The sequence below is a fragment of the Gracilinanus agilis genome, chromosome 5 (assembly GCF_016433145.1).
Source record: "Gracilinanus agilis isolate LMUSP501 chromosome 5, AgileGrace, whole genome shotgun sequence".
NCBI lineage: Eukaryota > Metazoa > Chordata > Mammalia > Didelphimorphia > Didelphidae > Gracilinanus > Gracilinanus agilis.
The window spans coordinates 197,519,653-197,539,099 of NC_058134.1; the positions used below are offsets into that span (position 1 = coordinate 197,519,653).

Below are 19,447 nucleotides of genomic sequence, written 5' to 3' on the forward strand. Positions count from 1 at the left end.
CCTTCCTTCCTTCCTTCCTTCCTTGCTTCCTTCCTTCCTTCCTTCCTTCCTTCCTTCCTTCCTTCCTTCCTTCCTTCCTTCCTTCCTTCTTTTTCCTCTTTTTCCTCTTTCTCTCCTCTCCCTTCCTTCCTTCCTTTTGCTCTTTTGTCCTTTCCTTCTGTCTTAGAATTGATACTATCAGTTCCAAGGCAGAAGAGCAGTAAAGACTAGGTAATGAGGGCTAAATGATTTGCCTGGGGTCACATAGTAAGTGTCTGAGGCCAGATTTGAACCTAGGACTTCCTATCACCAAGCTTGGCTCTCTATCAGCTGAGCCACTTAGCTGCCCCAAGAATCCCTTCTATGACATGCCTGTAAGTGATCATTACACTTGGATGTTTAATTACCCCAGAGATAGACTGATGGACAGCTTCGGCTCTTTTTAGAGAGTCCTTTCTCTTTAGAGCCCAAATCCACCTCTTTGTAACTTCTATCTATTGCTGCTCCTTCAATCTGAAGCTACATAGAATGAATTTGTTTCTTTTCCAGCAGGAGAACATATTCTCCCTCAATCTGCTCTTGTCTAGCCTAAATGTCCCCACTTACATCACTCTTTCCTCATCTGACATGATTTGCAGACCATATTTATCAGTGTCCCTCGTAAAAAGGTAGTGTCCAGAATTGAGGGCCATACACCAGCCTTGGCCTGATCAGAGTATAGAGGGATTCTCAGTCCGAACACTGTCCTTTTAATTTTTCATTAGTTTTTAAAAAAACAACTATCACAGCATTCTTCATATCTTTGAGGAAGGCTAGATGACCATTTGTTGGGTATACTGTAGAAAGCATTCAAGCTTAGGTATTGCTTGGACCAGAAAACCTCTAATGTCCTTTCCAAGCCTAAGATTTGATGATTCTGAAATTAAGCTAACAATCAACTAAAATATCCAGGTGTTTTCACATTGCCTTCTGCCAAACCACGTTGGCCCGCCCTATTCTTGGGCAATGAGTTGGTCAGCTTATAATGAATCTTGTTTCTTCTACATTATCTGTTGATTAGCAAAGTAGACTTTCTATGCCATTATCCCAAGTCATTGATTTGAAATATCAAATAGGATAAGACTAAGAAAAGAGTCCTAGAGCATGCCATTAAATACCTTCTTCCACACTGGCACATCGATATTATTCATTATGTTTTAGTGACTTTATCTCTTAAACAGGAAAGTTTCAGACCTGGCTTCAACCTCAACTTTCCACCCCTTCCTTGGTAATTCAGCGATGCCACCTCAGCTGATTTTTTTTTTTACATACCCATCTATCATGTTCTTGTAGCCTTTTCCATTTCCACTTAGGTCTACCAAGGACACGGGGTGGGGAGGTTGGAGAGGAAGGTTGAGGATCATAAAGGACAGAAGCCACAGGTGCTATTGAGGGACTCAACAAACAAAAGTTTGAATGATCCATGGGAAAGACAGTGGCAGATAGACTTGGGTTAAGGTATGCAGGAAAAGGAATTAAAAGAAGCCAGGAGGGGCAGCTAGGTGGTCCAGTGGATGGAGAGCCAGACCTAGAGACAGGAGGTCCTGGGTTCAAAGACACTTCCTAGCTGTGTGACCCTGGGCAAGTCACTTCACCCCCATTGCCTAGTATTTACTGATCTTCTACCTTGGAACTGATACTCAAATGAGTTATAAGACAGAAGATAAAGGTTTAAAAAACAAAAAGACAGAAGAAGCAACCAAGGCAGGGCCAAGGGTTGGGGAACAGTAAAGACACTGGATTTTAATAAAGACCAGCCTGAGGGAGAGCTTCAAAGAGATGACTGTGAGTGATTGGTCACCCCCCAACCTTGGGTGTCTGGGTTGCCCAATGGGGTGCTCTCTGGGTAGAAAAGAGAGTTTACCGCCAACAGTCTTCCTCGGCACCTTTCTCTTCCCTTTCCTTTGGGTACAAAGTGGTTTCCTTTGGGAATTTGCATCTGCCCCCTCTGTACCTGAGTACTTGGCTGTGGGCAAGTCAGTATTTGCATGGACACTTCCTCATCCTGTTATTGGAGGTGGGGGACCAGGGAGGAAGCTTTAGACCCTTTCCTCCTCCACCCGAGGGGGCAGGCTGCCTCGGCTGGGTGGTAGGGTTCGGGGAGCAAACTCTGGGGTCCTTGGGTCAGTGGTCACTGAGGCCCCGGCCTCTTCTAGGCGAGCCCTGAAAAAATGAGCTTCTTTTTCTGCAGTCTGTCCTCCCCTCCCCCTCCTGCCCCAGCATCCCTGCGGTTGGAAAATCTCAACCCCCCCTCATCCCCCAGGCTGAAGAAACCTCACTTCTCACTCTCTCCCCAGAGGGAGCTTTTTGCTTTTTCCATCACGTGTTTTCCTGTGGGGCTGGGCAGCCCTGGGGTTAACTGTTTCCTCTAGGGAACAAGTTGGGGGGGCGGGGAGAGTTGAGGAGATGCTGGGGAAAGGCTCCAGTTCTGCTTTCTGGACTGACCCCTGAACCCCGCAGCCCCCCAGTCCTGTCCCTTCTTGACCGTGATGTGATGCTGGGCACCTCCGGGTCCCCCCTCCAGCTCTGGCACCAGAGAGCCTGGGGATGTCCCTGCCTCTCCCGGAAGGCTATCTCCCAGGACTTTCTTCTTCCTTCCACTTCCCCTCTCTCCTGATCCTTGTCTGGTCCACAGAGATGGCTCTGAGCCTGGCACTCGTGAGGAACATCTGCCAAGGCGTCGAGTCTCCCGCCTCTGCCTTCCCTTCTTGTTCCCCGGCTTCCCATCACCTCTCTGGCTCCCTCGTCCCTGCTTCCTAATCTCTGGCTCTCTCCGTCTTCTTGACCCTTTTCATGTCTCTGGCTCTGACTCTCCTCGCCTCGAGGGGCTCCATCCGTCCCCCCAACTCCTCCTTCTGTCCCATCAGGTGGTACCACGGCCACATTTCGGGAGCCCAGGCGGAGACGCTGCTTCAGGCTAAGGGGGAGCCCTGGACGTTTCTGGTCCGCGAGAGCCTGAGCCAGCCGGGCGATTTTGTGCTCTCGGTGCTCAGTGACCAGCCCAAGGCCGGCCCAGGCTCCCCACTCAGAGTCACTCACATCAAAGTGATGTGCGAGGTGAGATGGGCGCCATGGCAGGTGGGGCCAGGATGTCTGGGGGGGCCGGGGCCCCCCACCCTCTCATCTAGGGGGTCCCAATGGGAGATGCCGATCGGATGGCTGATATGGGTCTTCTCTCATGACACGAGCCACAGGGAAGTGTGGATTCCACGAAAGCGCTGGTAGAACCGATATCAGACTATTTGTTATCTCCTGTAGGTTATCCATCATATATATAAGTATATGATATATTATTCTAGTATATAATATAGTATATAACAACATAAATATATAGAAAACTATCTGATATCAGCTCTCAGTTATGGAGAGAGGAAGGGAGAAAACCGGAATCCGAAAATGGCAGAAAACCATTGTCAAAAATTGTTTTTCTGTGAATAAAGACATTTTTAAAAGGAGAGTATAAATGGGGAGAGCACCCCCCCAAAGCAGCAGGGAAATGTCCTGTCTTCACTCCAGGGAATGCCCACCCTGGTTAAAGGGGTAATGGCAAGGCAGAGGCTAGGATTTCCAGATTTATCCTGGTGGGGGCTGACACATGGGGCTGAGATCAAGGCTGAGCTTGGAGAGGTCTTGGGACTTCTGTCTCTTCTTCTCACTTCTCCTCGTCACATCCTCGCCTTGGGTCTCTCAGGCTAGCCGTTACACCGTGGGTGGTTCTGAGACCTTCGACAGCCTCACAGACCTGGTGGAACATTTTAAGAAGACAGGAATCGAGGAGGCCTCGGGGACCTTTGTCTACCTGCGCCAGGTGAGCAGAGGCTCCCCCAGGTGTCTGTCTGCTCCTCCCCGATGATCCCTGCCTGCTGGCTCTGCCTCGGAATTCCCCGACCCAGACTCACTCTCCCTTCCCTTTTTCTCCCCAATTTCTGCCCAATTTTCTCCCCAGCCCTATTATGCCACCAGAGTGAATGCAGCTGACATAGAGAACCGGGTCTTGGAGTTGAACAAGAAGCAGCAGGTAGAGGAGACATCCAAGGCTGGATTCTGGGAGGAGTTTGAGGTGAGCCTGCCAGACGGGGCTAGTCCAGTGCCCTGTGGGTTACCGTCCGTGGCATCTGGGTTGTAAAACGTAACCCATACGTATGCATGGCTTGTCGTGTGCGAGGCCGGTGATGCCCCAAAATGATGGGTTTTCCTCAAGGCTCTGTCTAGATCTTTCTTCTTTCACTCTCTCAGTGACCTCAGCGACTCACATGAGCTTCATTATTATCTCTGTACGGAGGACTCCTAATCTGTATAACTAGGACTTTTTGCCTTAGCTGCATGGCCAGCTGCCCATTAGACATTGCAAAGTGGATGTCATGGAGGCATCTGAAACTCCAACTGTCCAAAACAGAATTCATTATCTTTCCCCCAAAACCTTCCCCTCTTCCAAATTTTTCCCTTACCTTTTTTTATACCCTTACCTTTTCAGACCCTTTTCTGTTACTTTTTTTTAAAACCCTTACCGCGTATCTTAGCATCAAGAATTCCAAGGCAGAAGAGTGATAAGGGCTAGGTGATGGGGGTTAAGTGACTTGCCCAGGGTCATACAGCTAAGAAGCGTCTGAGACCAGAGTGGTCTCCAGACCTGGCTTTCTATCCACTGAGCCACCTGGCTGCCCTTCCTATTACTTTTGAGATCTCTTATGCCTTTCCAGTCACCCAGGTTTGTCACCAATGGCCAACAGTCAATAAATATTTATTAAGGGCTATAAAAAAAAAAAGATAAAGATGATCCTTGCCCTTAGGGAGCTCACAGGCTAAGGAGGGAGACATCTTGCCAGTAGGTGTGTTAGGATAAACTGAAAATAATTGACAGAGAGAAGACACCAGAATTAAGGGGGAGAGGGAAAGGTTTTCTGTAGCAGGTAGCATGCTAACTGGGACCTGAAGGAAGCCAGGGAAGCGGGAACGCTGTGCCCCTGGGGGAGGAGAGTGGAGTAGAAGGTGTAGGAAGATCAAGAAGATGGGGAAGAGGGCCCTCTCTCTTCTCTCATCTAATACCATCGATTGCTGGATCTTCCTTCTACCCCCACATTTCTAGTGTCTGTTTCTTCCATCTACACACAGAAATACCAGATGCTTCATGATAGGTGCAAACACTTACAAAGCACTTTAAAGCTTGCAAAGCGCTTTATATAGATGTATCTACACACACACACACTCATTTTATCCTCCAAAACAATCGTGTGAGATAAGTACGATCGCTATCCCCTTGAGATGGACAGGGAGCCTGAGACTGTCATTTGCCCTGCTTGGGTCTCCAGTCTTCCTGATGCCGTGTCCATCTGTCTAGTCATTCTATCACCTCATTCAGGGTTTAATCCCCTTTCACTTAGAATATTAAAAAAAATGTTTCCCTTCCATTTTAGAATCAATACTGTGTATTGGTTCCAAGGCAAAATAATGGTAAGGGTTAGGTGACTTGCCCAGGGTCACCTGTTAGGAAGTATCTGAGATCAGATTTGAACCCAGGGACCTCCCATCTCTAGTTCTGCTTTTCTTTCTGTTGAACCACCCAGCTGCTTACATCACCTATATTATTTTAATAATTTCCTAATTGGTTTCCCTCCTCCAATTCATCCTCCACACAACACAGCTATTGAAGTGTTTCCCTAAAGCATAGGTCTGATCAGGTCATTCCCCTTGCTTAATAGGATGAAAATTAACTCCTCTGTTTGGCATTTGAAGCCCTTCCCAGCCTGACCTTAATTTCTCTTTCCATCTTCATTGTCCATTACTCCCAGGGAGCATGAGCTGGAGTCACTGGTCCATGAGAGCTGATTGTTAAATTTTCAGCATGAGCATGGCAACAAATCAAGGCTTGCTTTATTTCTTTATTGGTTGTTTAGTTTCTAAAAAGTGATGAGGGGCAGCTAAGTGAGTCAGTGGATGGAGAGCCAGACTTAGGTGGTTCTGGGTTCAAATGTGGCCTCAGATCCTTCTTAACTGGGTGACTGTGAGCAAGTCACTTAACCCCAGTTGTCTAGACTTTACCACTCTTCTGCCTTGGAATGGAATGTTAGTGTTGATTCCAAGATGGAAGGTACAGTTTTTTTTTTTTTAGACCCTTAACTTCGGAGTATTGTCTCATAGGTGGAAGAGTGGTAAGGGTGGGCAATGGGGTCAAGTGACTTGCCCAGGGTCACACAGCTGGGAAGTGGGAAGGTACAGATTTTTTAAAAAGTGGTAGAGAAAACTTTCATATTATGCTGATTGTGTGTTTATATATATATATGTACATATGTATAAACTTCATATAGTTTATACACATTTTTTCCAGAATCAGTTGTTAAATATTTACCAGAATACCCTTCAGTCTATCCAAACTGGCCTCTTTGGTGATCCTCACACATGCACCACATTCTGTCTCCTGTCTACATCTCTCTATACTAGCTCCTATGCCTGGGATGCTCTCCCTCTTCATTCCCACATCCTAGAATCTCCAGCTTCCTTCAAGGCTCAGATTGCATGTCACCTCCTCCACAGGACATAGCATCATGGAACTCCGAGACCAATTGGTTCAACCCCAACTGAGGCCAAGAGGAAGGTTACTTACCAGAAATCATGCAAAAGCTTTTCCTTCCTGATTTATGTCCCCTGGTCCCAACTAATTTCCTCCCCAAATGTTGCAAATTGGAGAAGACCTTAAATACTTAGAGGCAATAGGGAACCTATTTGGTTTTGGAGCAGGGGAGTGGTAGAGTTAGACCTGTGCATTAGAAGGTTCTTTGGACAAATGTGTAGAGAATAGACTGAAGATCATCCTTTCCTACTCCCCGAATTGTTCCTGCCCCCACTATATCGACTTTATTTGTGATTTCACTCCTAGTGGGGAATTCTTCTAATATCAACAAAGAGCAGCTAAGTGGCAAAATGGATAGAACACTAAGCCTAGAGTTAAGAGGACCTGAGTTCAAATATGGCATTGGAGACTTATTAGCCATATGACCTTGGGAAAGTCACTTATTCCTGTTTGCCTCCATTTTCTCATCTGAAAAATGAACTAGAAAAGGAAATGGCACCCCCCCCATACCTTTCCCAAGAAAACTCCAAATGGGATCATGAAGAATCAGACAAGACTGAACAAAAAATAGCAAAACTATTGATGAGCTAACAATCTGAAATTCATAGACTTTATCATAGAACACTGAGCATCTAAATGGTTTCTCTGAGTGGTATAGCTGGTATGTATCTGAGGTAGGACTTGAATCTTTGGCATCACAATGCCTCTTTTCTGGCATCTAAGAGGAATTTAATAAATATTTATTCATCTATACATTTATTCGTGCTGTGTTCTAGACAACTGGTCCATCAAATTTAGTCCCCATGCCGGCTCTTGGCCAAGATCCCCAGGCTAGGGCTTTCTGTTGTAGATTTTAAAATTAATATCCAGTACTCCAAGTATAATATTTAATAAGATTTATTAATATTTAGCTTGGAGCAAAAGGAAACTAAAAAGGCTAGAGAAAGAGAGAAAGAGCTCTCACTCAAGCAACTCACGTGGAAGAGAGTATGAGAGAGGCGTTACCCAAAACTTATATAAAATCATGTAAACAGAAAGGAAAAGGGAATTTTGGGGCAAGGGAAGAATTCTGGGAGATGAAGTCTAAAGGATACAAAATTTCCTGATGCGCTGTCTTGTCCTTTTCTTTTCTTCTTTCCCATCCTCTATTTCTCCCTTTAAGTCTCTGTTTTTGGGTTATCTTGGCGTCTGTCTTTCTGGCCCAGTTTCCTTCCCTCTGCTCCATGGGCTAAAGCTCCTTCTTTCCTTTTCATCTCCTAGAGTCTTCAGAAGCAGGAGGTGAAGAACTTATATGATCGGCATGAAGGGCAGAGACCTGAGAATAAAAGCAAGAACCGATACAAGAACATCCTGCCCTGTGAGAGCCCACCAGGATCCCCCTGGAGCCTTTAGCCCCCTCTCCACCCTCAAAACTTCCAGCCCCACCACCCATCCCCTGTGGGGTCTGCAGCTCCTCCTCCTCCTCCCACTGGGTCTCACTCAGATCTCTGGGTCTCCTCTGTGGAGTCAGTTCCTTCCTTCTGTAAATCTGAGCCAACGAGGGGTTTCAGGCAGCCCAACACCTCTAGCCCAATTCCTAGGATCTAATTAGGATGAGGTTCAGCTTCTCTTCATGTCTCACTCCCTCAACTATGTCTTCCCCTTTAGTTGATCACACCAGGGTGATCCTGCAAGGTCGGGACAGCAACATTCCAGGGTCTGATTACATCAACGCCAATTATGTCAAGGTCAGTGTCTGGGCCAAATCTGGGGCCATGGAGGGAGGAGCAGTCGTGGGTCTTTCTCCTCGGGGTACTCGTGGACCGGCCAGGGGAAGCAGCATATACAGGCATGATACAGACTTGAGCCTGGGACAAACAGAAACTCTGATGAGGATGTGGCCAGAGGCCCCAGGTTTCTGTGTCAGGCGCTGCTCCGAGAGATGGAATCCTGAGCTGTGCCGGTCCACAAGCTTTATGAAAGACGTCCTAGATGCCAGGTGCTGGGCTAAGTGCTGGAGATACAAAGAAAGATAAAAGAGAATCCCTGCCCTCCGGCCGTTCACAGTCTAACGGACCAATTGCTTTGTCTGTCCTTGAGCACAGAACCAGCTGGTGAGCGCAGAGGAGAATGCCAAGATCTACATCGCCAGTCAAGGTTGTTTGGACGCCACAGTCAATGACTTCTGGCAGATGGTGTGGCAGGAGAACTCCCAAGTTATCGTCATGACTACCCGGGAGGTGGAGAAGGGTCGGGTACGGTGCCTACTTCAGAAATTGTGCTCCATTTCTCCTCCTCCTCCTCCGCTCCTTCTCCATCACTCCTCTTCCTCCACTCCTCCTCCTTCACGCCTTCTCTTCTCTCCCTTCTTCTCAAGCTTCCTGATCTCTTCTCTCCTCTCAACCTCAACTCAGGTCTGACTGCTTCTAGTCTAGACTACATCTACCATAAAAGACCTCGGAGCTTAGAAGGGATCTTGGAAATTATTTAAAGCCTGGCAGTAGCACTAAACTGAACTTGGGCAGTTAGCCCAAATTAAATTTTTATGGATCGATAAAACTTTTATTACCCCAAATCCTGATTTCACAAAACCTATTCACTTAAAAAATGGACCTTTTATTTTTCTTTTCCCTTTTTTCTTCCTTCTCCCTGCATCCCTCTCTACATCCCACTCCCCTATCGCTTCCCATATTTAATGCCTGAGCTACTTAGAAATGCAGCAGGATTGGTCCAGGGGAGAGAATTCATTCACTCATTCACTCATTTATTTAAGAGATAAGGTCTTTATGCATTTTTATGACCAAAACAAAACTATGGAAAGCTATAGAATGTAGAAATGCCATTTGGAGTAAGAGTTAAAGGAAGCAGGGCAACTAGGTGGTAGAGTGCCAGGGCTGGAGTCAGGGACACTCCTCTTCATGAATTCAAATATGGCCTCAGACACTAACTGTGTGACCTTGGACAAGTCACTTAATCCCATTTACTCTAGTTTCCTCATCTGTCAAATGAACTGGAGAAGGAAATGACAGACCACTCCAGTATCTGTACCAAGAAAACCCCAAGTGGTATCACAGAGTCAGGCATGATCGAAAAAACGACTAAACAACCAAAATGAAAGCTTTAAAAAAAAAAAAAAGGGTTAAAGTAAGCATAAGAATTTAGCTTTACCTAAATATATTCCTTAATAAATTCTTTTTTTTTTTAAACCCTTGTACTTCGGTGTATTGTCTCATAGGTGGAAGATTGGTAAGGGTGGGCAATGGGGGTCAAGTGACTTGCCCAGGGTCAAACAGCTGGAAAGTGGCTGAGGCCGGGTTTGAACCTAGGACCTCCCGTCTCTAGGCCTGGCTCTCACTCCACTGAGCTACCCAGCTGCCCCATAAATTCTTAATAAAGTCCAAGGTCAGAGACCTTGCCAGGGTATTTCCTCTGCCTGCTCCTTTTGGGAAGAGCATTTAGGAAACAGATCCCAAATATAATTGGATTGGGTTTGGTCTGGAAAACACTGACCAAGTCCAACTCTCAATTTACAGATGAAGATGCTGAGGCTCAGCAATGTCCAGGTTCATTATTGGAAAAGTCAGGATGAAAACGTCTTTTGGGTCTGAAATGAGATGGTTTATGCCAGTCCAGTAGCAGCAGGCAGTAAGGGCTTTAGGGCAACACAGTACCTCCAGCCCAATTCCTGTGATCCGATTAGGACGGAGGCTTCACTCCCCTTCACTTCTCCTTCCTCACAAGTTGTCTTTCCTTATAGCTGATCATCCCAGGTGATCCTTGCAAGGTGGAGATAGCCACATCCCAGAATCTGATCAACAGGCAGCAAGCTAATGTTCTCATTAGGCTGTACCTCTTGAGGACAAGGGGCTGCCATTTTTTGGGTCTTCTCTAGAGATTTGGCCTTGAAGGAGACCTTGAATGTAGTCTATTCTGAATGCTCCCCTCGAACTTCTGCCTCTGTGCTTTCCATGGCACCAGGTTGCTCCGTAGCCTCTCAGCCAGCCACAGGTATAAGGTATTTGAGAAAGTAGTTAGTCCTGTTGAATCCTGCTCTGTCCAGCTCTTCTCCCTTCTCTTATTTCCTCTCTCTCTTATTTCACTGCCATTTTCCTCCTTCTCTCCTCCCAGAACAAGTGTGTCCCTTATTGGCCTGAAGTTGGGACCCAGCGATCCTATGGTCTATACTCTGTTTTCAATTGCAAAGAGCACGATGCCCCTGAGTATAAGCTCCGCTACCTGCAGGTCTCCCCCCTGGACAATGTAAGTGACCCCAGAGCAGAGAGTCCCTTGGTCTGCCCGGTTGGGGAAGAGATCTTGGGTTCCTACTCAATCCCCTCAAATCCTCACCAAGAGGGAATGTAGTGGTGGTGGGAACAGCTGGGTGGCTCACTGACTAGAGAGTCAAGCTAGGAGACTGGGGTTCCTGGGTTCAAATCTGGCCTCAGACATTTCCTAGCTGTGGGACCCTGGGCAAGTCCCTTAATCCCAGTTACCTAGCCCTTGCAGCTCTTCTGCCTTGGAACCAATACTTAGTCCTGATTCTAAGACAGAAGGTAAGGGTTAAAAAAAGAAAAAGAGGGAGTAGGGAGGAACAAAATTGGGGCTTCCTCATGATTGGTGAGAGCAAGGGGAGTGGGTACCAATGCTCTTGTGCCCTGCCTCAGGGGAACTTGGTGAGGAAGATCTGGCACTACCAGTACCTGAGCTGGCCTGACCATGGGGTGCCCAGCGAGCCCGGGGGTGTCCTCAGCTTCCTGGACCAGATCAACCAGTGCCAAGAGAGTCTGCACAATGCAGGACCCATCATAGTACACTGCAGGTGAGATGGATCCCCATCCATTGCTTAACCTCTGTGGGAGCATCACAGGGCATGAGCGTTTGGAGAAGGAGGGTGTGTATTTGAACCTCTGCTCCTTGTGGGAGTTTGGGCAAGTGGCTTCACTTGTCTGGGCTTCAAATTCAACTTATCAGTCAGTCAACAAGCATTTATTAAATATCTGCTGTATGCCAGGCACTGTGCGAAGTGATGAGGATGCAGGTTGGAGGAAACAGTCCTTATCACCGGGAAATTTTATATTCTGTCACTGGACATCCCCAAGGACATGTCTAAGTACTGAGAAAAGAAATACAAGGTTCTTGGGGTGGAGGGTGGAGATTGTGGGGAGGAGAAGGGAAGGAGGTCCAGGGATGTGGAAAGAAGTGATTAACGGATTCTGCAAGGCAGAGATGTAGAAGGAGTGCATTTCAGATGTGGGGTGCTGCTATTGCAAAGGTCCAGTGTTGGGAGATGGCTGGACAGTAAGAGTTTGGAGCCTGGATAATCAGGGCTAGCCAGAGGAGTTTGTATTTGATCCCCCAGCAGGAAGGTTCTTCACCTTTCCTGTGTCCTGGAGCCCTTTGACCAATGTGCAGAGGCCTAGGGACCCTTCTCAGAATAACATCTGGAGGGGAAAGCAATTATAATCAAAAGAAATGCTAAGTTTCAGTGAGAGGTTAGAGAAAATGAAGATGGAATTTCTTTCCACCGACCTCTTAGGAATCTGTGGACCACACGGCCAGAGCTCTAGTCCTATTTTTTTTTCTTTTTGTTTTGTCATCTGAGGCCTTCATCTATGATTTCAATAATATTGGAAATTCTAGGAGAAAGTTCCCCCTGTCAAATCCAGTCAGCACCTGCCTTGTTATTTGGAGTCTTCCAGAGTTGCTTAGAACACTGAGAGTTTAAGTGATTTCATTAAGCAAATCTTTTTCATTGTGAAATTAGAGATGATCAATAAGTATTCATATACAAATGAGAAAAAAGGATTTTATATAAAGCTTGAACGTTCAATGACTTCCCCAGGGTCATGCAACCTGTATGGATCAGTCAGGACTCAGATCTAGGTTCCCAGGCCAGTCCTCTACCCACAACCCCATGCAGACTGCTGATCTTAGAGGTGGAATCCGTAAAATGACAGTGGTGTCTAGGATCCATTCTAGTACTAAATCTTATGCCCTGGAGCTTGGGGACCCTCTAGACTAAACTGTAATCCCCCAAGAGAAACCCTCCCTTTTCCTGAAGAACCTTCCTTTGGAGAGCTCCTGCCTGACCCCAGCTCTCTTTGTCCTTTTCTCTGAAGCTGCAAAGGTTGTAGGTTCTACCACTGCCTTTTCTGAATTTCTGTTGAAGCCCCAGGACTTGCTCAATCTGCTCGGTCTTACCTAGAACTCCCCAATCTGGACTCTGCAGGAAGAAGTGTTCCCCACAAGAGCCTTCCCTTCCCTTTCCCCTTCCCTTTCCCCTTCCCTTTCCCTTCCTCATCCCCTTCCCCTTCTTTTTAAAAACAAAACCCTTACTTTCTGTCTTAGTATCAGTCCTAAGACAAAAGACTAGCAAGGGCTAGGCAATTGAGGTTAAGTGACTTAACCAGAGTCACATAGCTAAGAAATGTCTAAGGTTAGATTTGAACTCAGGACCTTTTGACTGACATTCTACACTGGCTACTTACCTGTCCCTTTAATTACTATCTATTGAGAATTTAGAAAAGAAGGCTGAAAGGGACCTCAGAGGTCCTTAGGTTTAGATTTCAAGCCCAAAGGAAGCTTGGACTCTATTGCATCAAGCTTTCTTTTAACAGACCAGGAAATGGAGTCTCAGAGAACTTACATGATTTGCCCAAGGTCACATAGTAAGTAGCAGAACCAGTATTTGAACCTGTATCCTCCCGTTATCCTCATGCTCTGCCTCCGTGTGAGAGGTGGGATGATGGACTCCCCCGGGAGTCCTCCTGCTTACTGTTCTCATCCTCGTGGAGATGCCATTCTGGCCTGAACCAGAATTGGTCCACAGTAAGGTCCTCTAGCTAAGTACTTTATTCCTGGGGCAAAAAAATCAGCCGTGGACACAGAATTGAGAGTAAACTCTGCCCTTTGCTAACTGCATAGTCTTGAGCAAATCATCGTACATTCTCTGCCAGGAGACTGTAAACTCCTTGAGGGCAAAGACTACTTTTTTTGGTTTGTTTCTATTTCTGTTCTTGTATCCCCTGTGCTTTCTGAGCAGGAGGCACTTAGCCAGTGTTTGGGGGGGCATTGAACTGAGTTGAATTAGGACCCCGTGTCCTCCAATATTAGATGAGATTTGGATCTCTAAGAGTTGACCAAGAAATCAGGTCATGAACCCAAATTCAATCAAGCTTGAGGTTTCACACAAATCGGGCAGGAGATGAAGGAGAACTGGGGTGCATTTTGTCATAAGCTCCTTTTTGTCAGTGCCAAACCCCAAGTCGTCCCTCAGACTGTGGGGTTACATGATTTCTCTTCTTTCACTTCCTACGTGACCAGCCTTCTGTTTGGAAACTTGGGGTGGGGAGAGAGAGATGGTGGTCATAAGAATTTAGAGGGAAGGTCTAGGATTGGAATTTGTACGAGAGCCCACCAGCTTCGGTGCCAAGGATCCAGACCCCAGTCCTCATCCCTGAGGGGGTTTGGGGGCATCCTCGGTGCAGGGGGAGAAGGAACCTACCCAGAAGCCACCCTTCTTGCCAGTTCCCTGGAGCAAACTTTTCAAAATCCCCCTGGTCTTTATTTAGACGTTACAGGAAGGAAGTGGGTGAAGTTATTTTTGACAGACTGGGTTTGAAATTAGACGGTGTGACTCAGGCCACCAGCTTGTCGGATCTAGTAAGATGGGGGAAGGGACTGGGAGCCCGTCCACCTGGCTTCTGGGGTTCCTCAAAGTCAGGCTGGAAGGTTGGAGTCGAGTTGGATCCTGGCTCCTTCCCTGGAGCTCCATGACAAAGTCCACCTTCTGGTTCCCATTCTCCCAAAGAACAGCCTTCCCGTGAGGCTTGGGGGGGAAAAAAAGGGAAATGAGATTTTCATAAGGAGGAAAACCCAAAAGCAAGCCTCAAAGGCACAGCACGCAGACAGTCAAACCCCTCAGAGAGAGGAAAAAAAGAAGCGTGGAATTCTGGGGTGAAATAAGGCATGGTGGAAGGGTGATGAGGAGAACTGGGGTGGGGGTGAAAGTCATTAAGGAAACTGGCTGAGGGGGGTTCCCAGTGGGACAGGGAGGAAGTGTGGAGTTGAAGGAGGATTCCAAGAGCTGGGATCAGAGCAGATTCTGCCCAGACTGGAAAGGAGAGGCTGGAGCCAAAGGAATGAGAGGAATGGACTCAGTTTCTTTATCTGTTCAAACAAGTGAGTTTATCTTTAAATTAAAGAGAGTCGGCGTGTGTTAGTGGATAAATACTGGGCTTGGAGTCAGGAAGAACAGTTGCTCTGTGGCTCTGGACACTTCCTTCAACCTCCATTTCTCCATAACTAAAATGGGCATTAGAGCTGCAGCACTTCATAAGGCTATCGTGGGACTCCAGTTAGATAATGGATATAAAACCATCTGGAGGCTTTAAAGTGCCTTTTTCAGTTCTCATTGTCATTAATGCAACAAACGTACTGTCTGCGTACTGTTCCCAGCAATGGGGGAAGTAAAAAGTTGAGATAAATGGATGAGTTCACACCTTCCTCTTGGCAAGGCACAGACCAGATTACATGATACACAACATTAAGTGATAAATAGTATAAAACGAAAATGCAAACTTTATGAAAGGGTGTGAGATCTTGAGTCTAGTGAGAACTTCGTGGAGGGGGTGTGTGACATTTGAATTCGGCTCTGAAGAATTGACCCTGGCCTCCTTGCTCTTCCATGACCAAGACACTCCATCTTGGAAAATACAGTATTTTCTTTTCTTTTTGTTAGTTAATGTTTCTTTTCAGGTTTAAATTTTCTCCCTCCTCACACCACTCCCCCAGCCATGGAGAAGGCAAGAAATGTGGTGTCCATTCTAATAGGGAAGTCATTCACAACGTATTTTTTCACATTAGCCATGTGGTGAAAAAAAAAAACAACCAAGAGGTCCATTGGGTCTCTTTCTGGAGGTGGAGAGTGTTTGTTTAGAATTGTTGTGGATTGGTATGTTAGTCAGAGTTGCTAAGTCTTTTCACAGTTGATTATCATGATAATATTGCTGTTACTGTGTACAGTATTCTCCCAGTTCTGCTCACATTCATAAAAATCTTCCCAAGTTTTTCCACTCTGGGAATTTTCTCTGCTGCTCCCTTGCTTGGAATGCTGTCCCTCCTTTGCTGTATGAACTGACCTTTCTGGCTTCCCTTAAGTCCCAACAAGAATGTTACCTCCCATAGGAAGCCTTCCCCATCCCCTCTTAATTCCAGGGCCTTCTATCTGGTAATTATTTCCTACTATTTAGCTTGTCTCCCATAAGATTGTAAGCTCTTGAGGGCAGGGACTGTCTTTTGCCTCTTTTTGTATCCCCAGAGCTTAGCACAGTGCCTGGCATGTAGTAGGCAGAACTAGCACTTAATCAATGTTCAGAGATTGATTGTTCACCCGACAGAGGGAGGATGCTCCAGGTATGATCAAAGGACTTGGCAAAAATCTCACAGCCAGGAAGACCCGAGTTCAAATCCTCCTTTTGGCCCATACCTCTATGTGAGTGACCCTGGTCAAGTGTCCTCATGAAGTGTTCCCAGGCAGCTTGTTAAGACTTTTAAGTTATAAAGCTGGTGTTCTCCTGCCTTGGTAGAGGGAGTATCCTGAGGAGAAAGTCTCCCCTGTCAATGGAATCACAAATCTAGTACAAAAAAAATAATAAAACAAAATAAAGAACTTGGTGACCTCTAGGGCCATTTCAAATTCTAATATCTCTTTTTTTAAATATAATTTTTATTTTAAAAAATATTTTCTAATCTCTTTTGAAATAAACAATAAAATCAGGTAGCAGTCCTCACTCAAATCAGACTTAACTGAAATCAGGAGGAAGCAGGAAGGAAATCGTCTGAGAATTAAACAATTAATATACCCACCTTCTTCTCTGAGATCATGCCTAGAAAAAGAGAACAAGTTGTAGAGGGGCTGGCGGCCTGAGACCAAATTTGTATGAGAATCACGGAGTGGGTAAAGAGGTTTTGTCAGAAGCAGGCCAAAATCCAGGCTCTGCCTTCTCAGCCCTTCACCGTAGCTGCCTTCTGTCTGTCTGTCCCTCATGCCTCCCTTCCTTTCCTGTTCAGCATCTGAGGGCAGCCCAAAGTCAACTGACCCTTCAATGACTGATTTCCACCCCTTTTCCCCTTCTCCAGCGCTGGCATCGGACGGACGGGAACCATCATCGTTATTGACATGATCATGGAGGCCATTTCTACTAAAGGTGAGGGGTTCAAGGAGGAGTATCTGTTCTTCCTGGGTCTTTCCCTCCTCTGCCTCGGCCCTATGTGGATGTAATTGCCCCGATGTCCAGACAATCCCTTCCTGGGGTGAGAAGAGGAGATTGGGTGGGCGTCCGGGGTGCTGACGAGGGGTCCTTCCCCATCCCAGGTCTGGACTGTGATATCGACATCCAGAAAACCATCCAGATGGTCAGGGCGCAGCGTTCAGGGATGGTGCAGACAGAGGCCCAGTACAAGTTCATCTACATGGCCATCGCGCAGTTCATCGAGACCACCAAGAAGAAACTGGAGGTCTTGCAGGTAGGAGCTGGGGGTCGTGACGATGCTCCCAGGCAGGAGCTGGCCACTTTGGGGTGGATGGAAGGGCCAGGCTCGCTCTCGCCACCCTTTCTCCCAGGCGCAGAAGGGGCAGGTGGAGTCCGAATACGGGAACATCGGCTACCCCCCAGCCATGAAGAACGCCCATGCCAAGGCCTCCCGGACCTCCTCCAAGTGAGTGATTCTCCCCCTTTCAGGGGACTCTGTATCCCAACTCGGCTTCCATTTTCCCATTGTTTTTGTTCAGTACTGTCTGACTCTTTGTGATCCCACTTAGGATTTCCTTGACAAAGATATGTGGAATGCTTTGGCATTTCCTTCTGCAGCTCATTTTATAGATGAGGAAACTGAGGCAAAAAGGGGAAAGTGATGTGCCCGGGATCACACAGTCAGAAAGTGTCTGAGGCCAGATTTGAACTTGGGTCTTCATGGCTGCTCCAGGCTCTATCCGCTGTACCACCTAGTTGCCCCTGCTTTCCATGGGTTGCAGTTAAACATTATTCAAGGGGGAAAAGAGGAGGACTAGATCCCATAGTCTTTTTAAAAATCGTATTGCTCGGGATATCTTTATTTCTTATTAAAAAATTAAAATTATTAAAAATTTTAAATATTAAATCAAGACTATTAAAATGAAAACCAAAATATTAAAATTAAAATATTAAAACTAGTTTAAAAAGGCTTAATAAGATTTAAAAAAGAAAGAGCTGAGGAGAGAAAGTGGGGGGGGGGGAGAGGGAAAGGCAATGGAGCAAACCCAGCCAATATATCAACCATGTCTGGTAGTATTCCAATAAGTGCAGTATTCGGTATCCACAGGCCACCTCACCCCACATCCTCCTTCTTTGCAAAGAAGGGCAAATACTTTTTTTTTCAACTCTTGTCCAGAGCCAGTCTTGGCCACTATCATTACACAGTGTTCAGTTTCATTTCCTGCTCTGCCTCCCCTTTAAAAAAAATTCTTCCCATTTAGACCATTGCCGTCATTCAGTCACATCATTTTTTTAGGCTGGAAAGGGGGCCTGAAGATTCTTTAGGCCACCCCACTTTGTTTTATAGATGATCGGTGTGGTACAGGGAGCTCAGGGCATACCGCTTCCCAGGAAGTGTCAGAAATGGGATTTGAAGCCTTTTGGGGTCTTTGACTCCAGATTCTTCTAATGCTCTGCTGGAGTTCACTTGGGCCTGACTAGGAGGAACTCTCCCTTCTGGGGCTGTGTACCCCAACATGTCCTGAATGGAAGATGAGTTGGAAAAGGAGGGGGCCAAAGTCCAGTGTGGTTTCCAGGCTTGCTCTGGAGCTCACAGTAGATTAATCACAGGAGAGGCAGGAACATCACCCAGTCCTCCAGGGACTCCAGACCTCCAAGGATCCTCCCAGGTCACCAGGTTGGGTCGTGTCCCCCAACCCCCCATCCTCCGGGCCTCCCCCCATGACCATGTGCCTGCCCTTTTGCTACTGCAGACACCTGGAGGATGTGTATGAGAACCTGCAGAGTAAGAGCAAGAAGGAGGAAAAGATGAAGAAGCAGCGGTCAGCTGAAAAAGAGAAAAGCAAAGGATCCCTGAAGAAGAAATGACCGCTTAGGGATGCTGTGGTAATTCTTCCCACCATGCCCTGCTGGGGTCACCACCAGCAACTAGTGCTGCCCTTCTGCCTCAGGCTCCATCCCCTTTGCCCCTGTTTTCTCAAACAACCTCCCTTCCCTTTCCCCATGCCTCACCCCAACCCCTCAGCCATTTCCCTGAGGCCCCCTCTTTCCAGGCACTCCCCTCACTCCCACTTTTCCTTCTTTCTCTACAGCCTGATCCCCAGCACCAGAGGACACCAGCTTCTTCCCCCACGCCTTCCCTATGGGTATTTATTCCTTGGCTTCCCTCCTCCCTCCCTTTCAATCAGTCCTTTTCTAATTTAATGGCTTTACCTCCGCCCCTGCCCCTCTTTGCCTACACTGGTCACTGTACATAGCCCCCCGGATGCCAAGGGGACCCCAGCTCTCCTCTGAGCTTGTAAATAAAGCCCCCAGTGCCTCAGCCTTCGTGTTCCTGGTGCATGTGTGGGAAGGGGCTCAGGTGGGGGAGAAAGTGCCTTTGGAATTAGACTACCAAGAAAGAGGGTCAGAAACAGAAACTAAGACCAGAGAACAGAATGAGACTTGGGCCACAAATGAAAGGGAGGATCGATTAAAGACAGGAATGGGTAGACTCAAAATAATAGTCTTCAATGGTTGATGTCAGCTTGTCAGATGACTTTAGCAGGATTCCCAAAGATCTGTGCTTGGCCCTGTACTATTTAATATTTTTTTAATCAGTAAAAAACTTGCCCAACCCCACCCCCCA

The 19,447-nt window shown here is 46.8% G+C and overlaps 1 protein-coding gene across 1 annotated transcript in view; it reads left to right on the top strand.

The window, feature by feature from the left end:
* PTPN6 (protein tyrosine phosphatase non-receptor type 6) overlaps positions 1-19,141 on the top strand; it is a 25,699-nt gene extending 6,558 nt beyond the window's left edge. The window contains exons 4-16 of the mRNA XM_044679642.1: positions 2,886-3,075; positions 3,710-3,826; positions 3,965-4,078; positions 7,847-7,943; positions 8,234-8,313; positions 8,671-8,820; positions 10,694-10,825; positions 11,230-11,384; positions 16,706-16,773; positions 16,941-17,092; positions 17,190-17,284; positions 18,573-18,705; positions 18,912-19,141. Of these exons, the coding sequence (XP_044535577.1) occupies positions 2,886-3,075; positions 3,710-3,826; positions 3,965-4,078; positions 7,847-7,943; positions 8,234-8,313; positions 8,671-8,820; positions 10,694-10,825; positions 11,230-11,384; positions 16,706-16,773; positions 16,941-17,092; positions 17,190-17,284; positions 18,573-18,687 (1,465 nt within the window). The 3' untranslated portion in view covers positions 18,688-18,705; positions 18,912-19,141. The remainder of the gene's footprint in view (positions 1-2,885; positions 3,076-3,709; positions 3,827-3,964; positions 4,079-7,846; positions 7,944-8,233; positions 8,314-8,670; positions 8,821-10,693; positions 10,826-11,229; positions 11,385-16,705; positions 16,774-16,940; positions 17,093-17,189; positions 17,285-18,572; positions 18,706-18,911) is intronic.
* Positions 19,142-19,447: the final 306 nt, after the last annotated feature.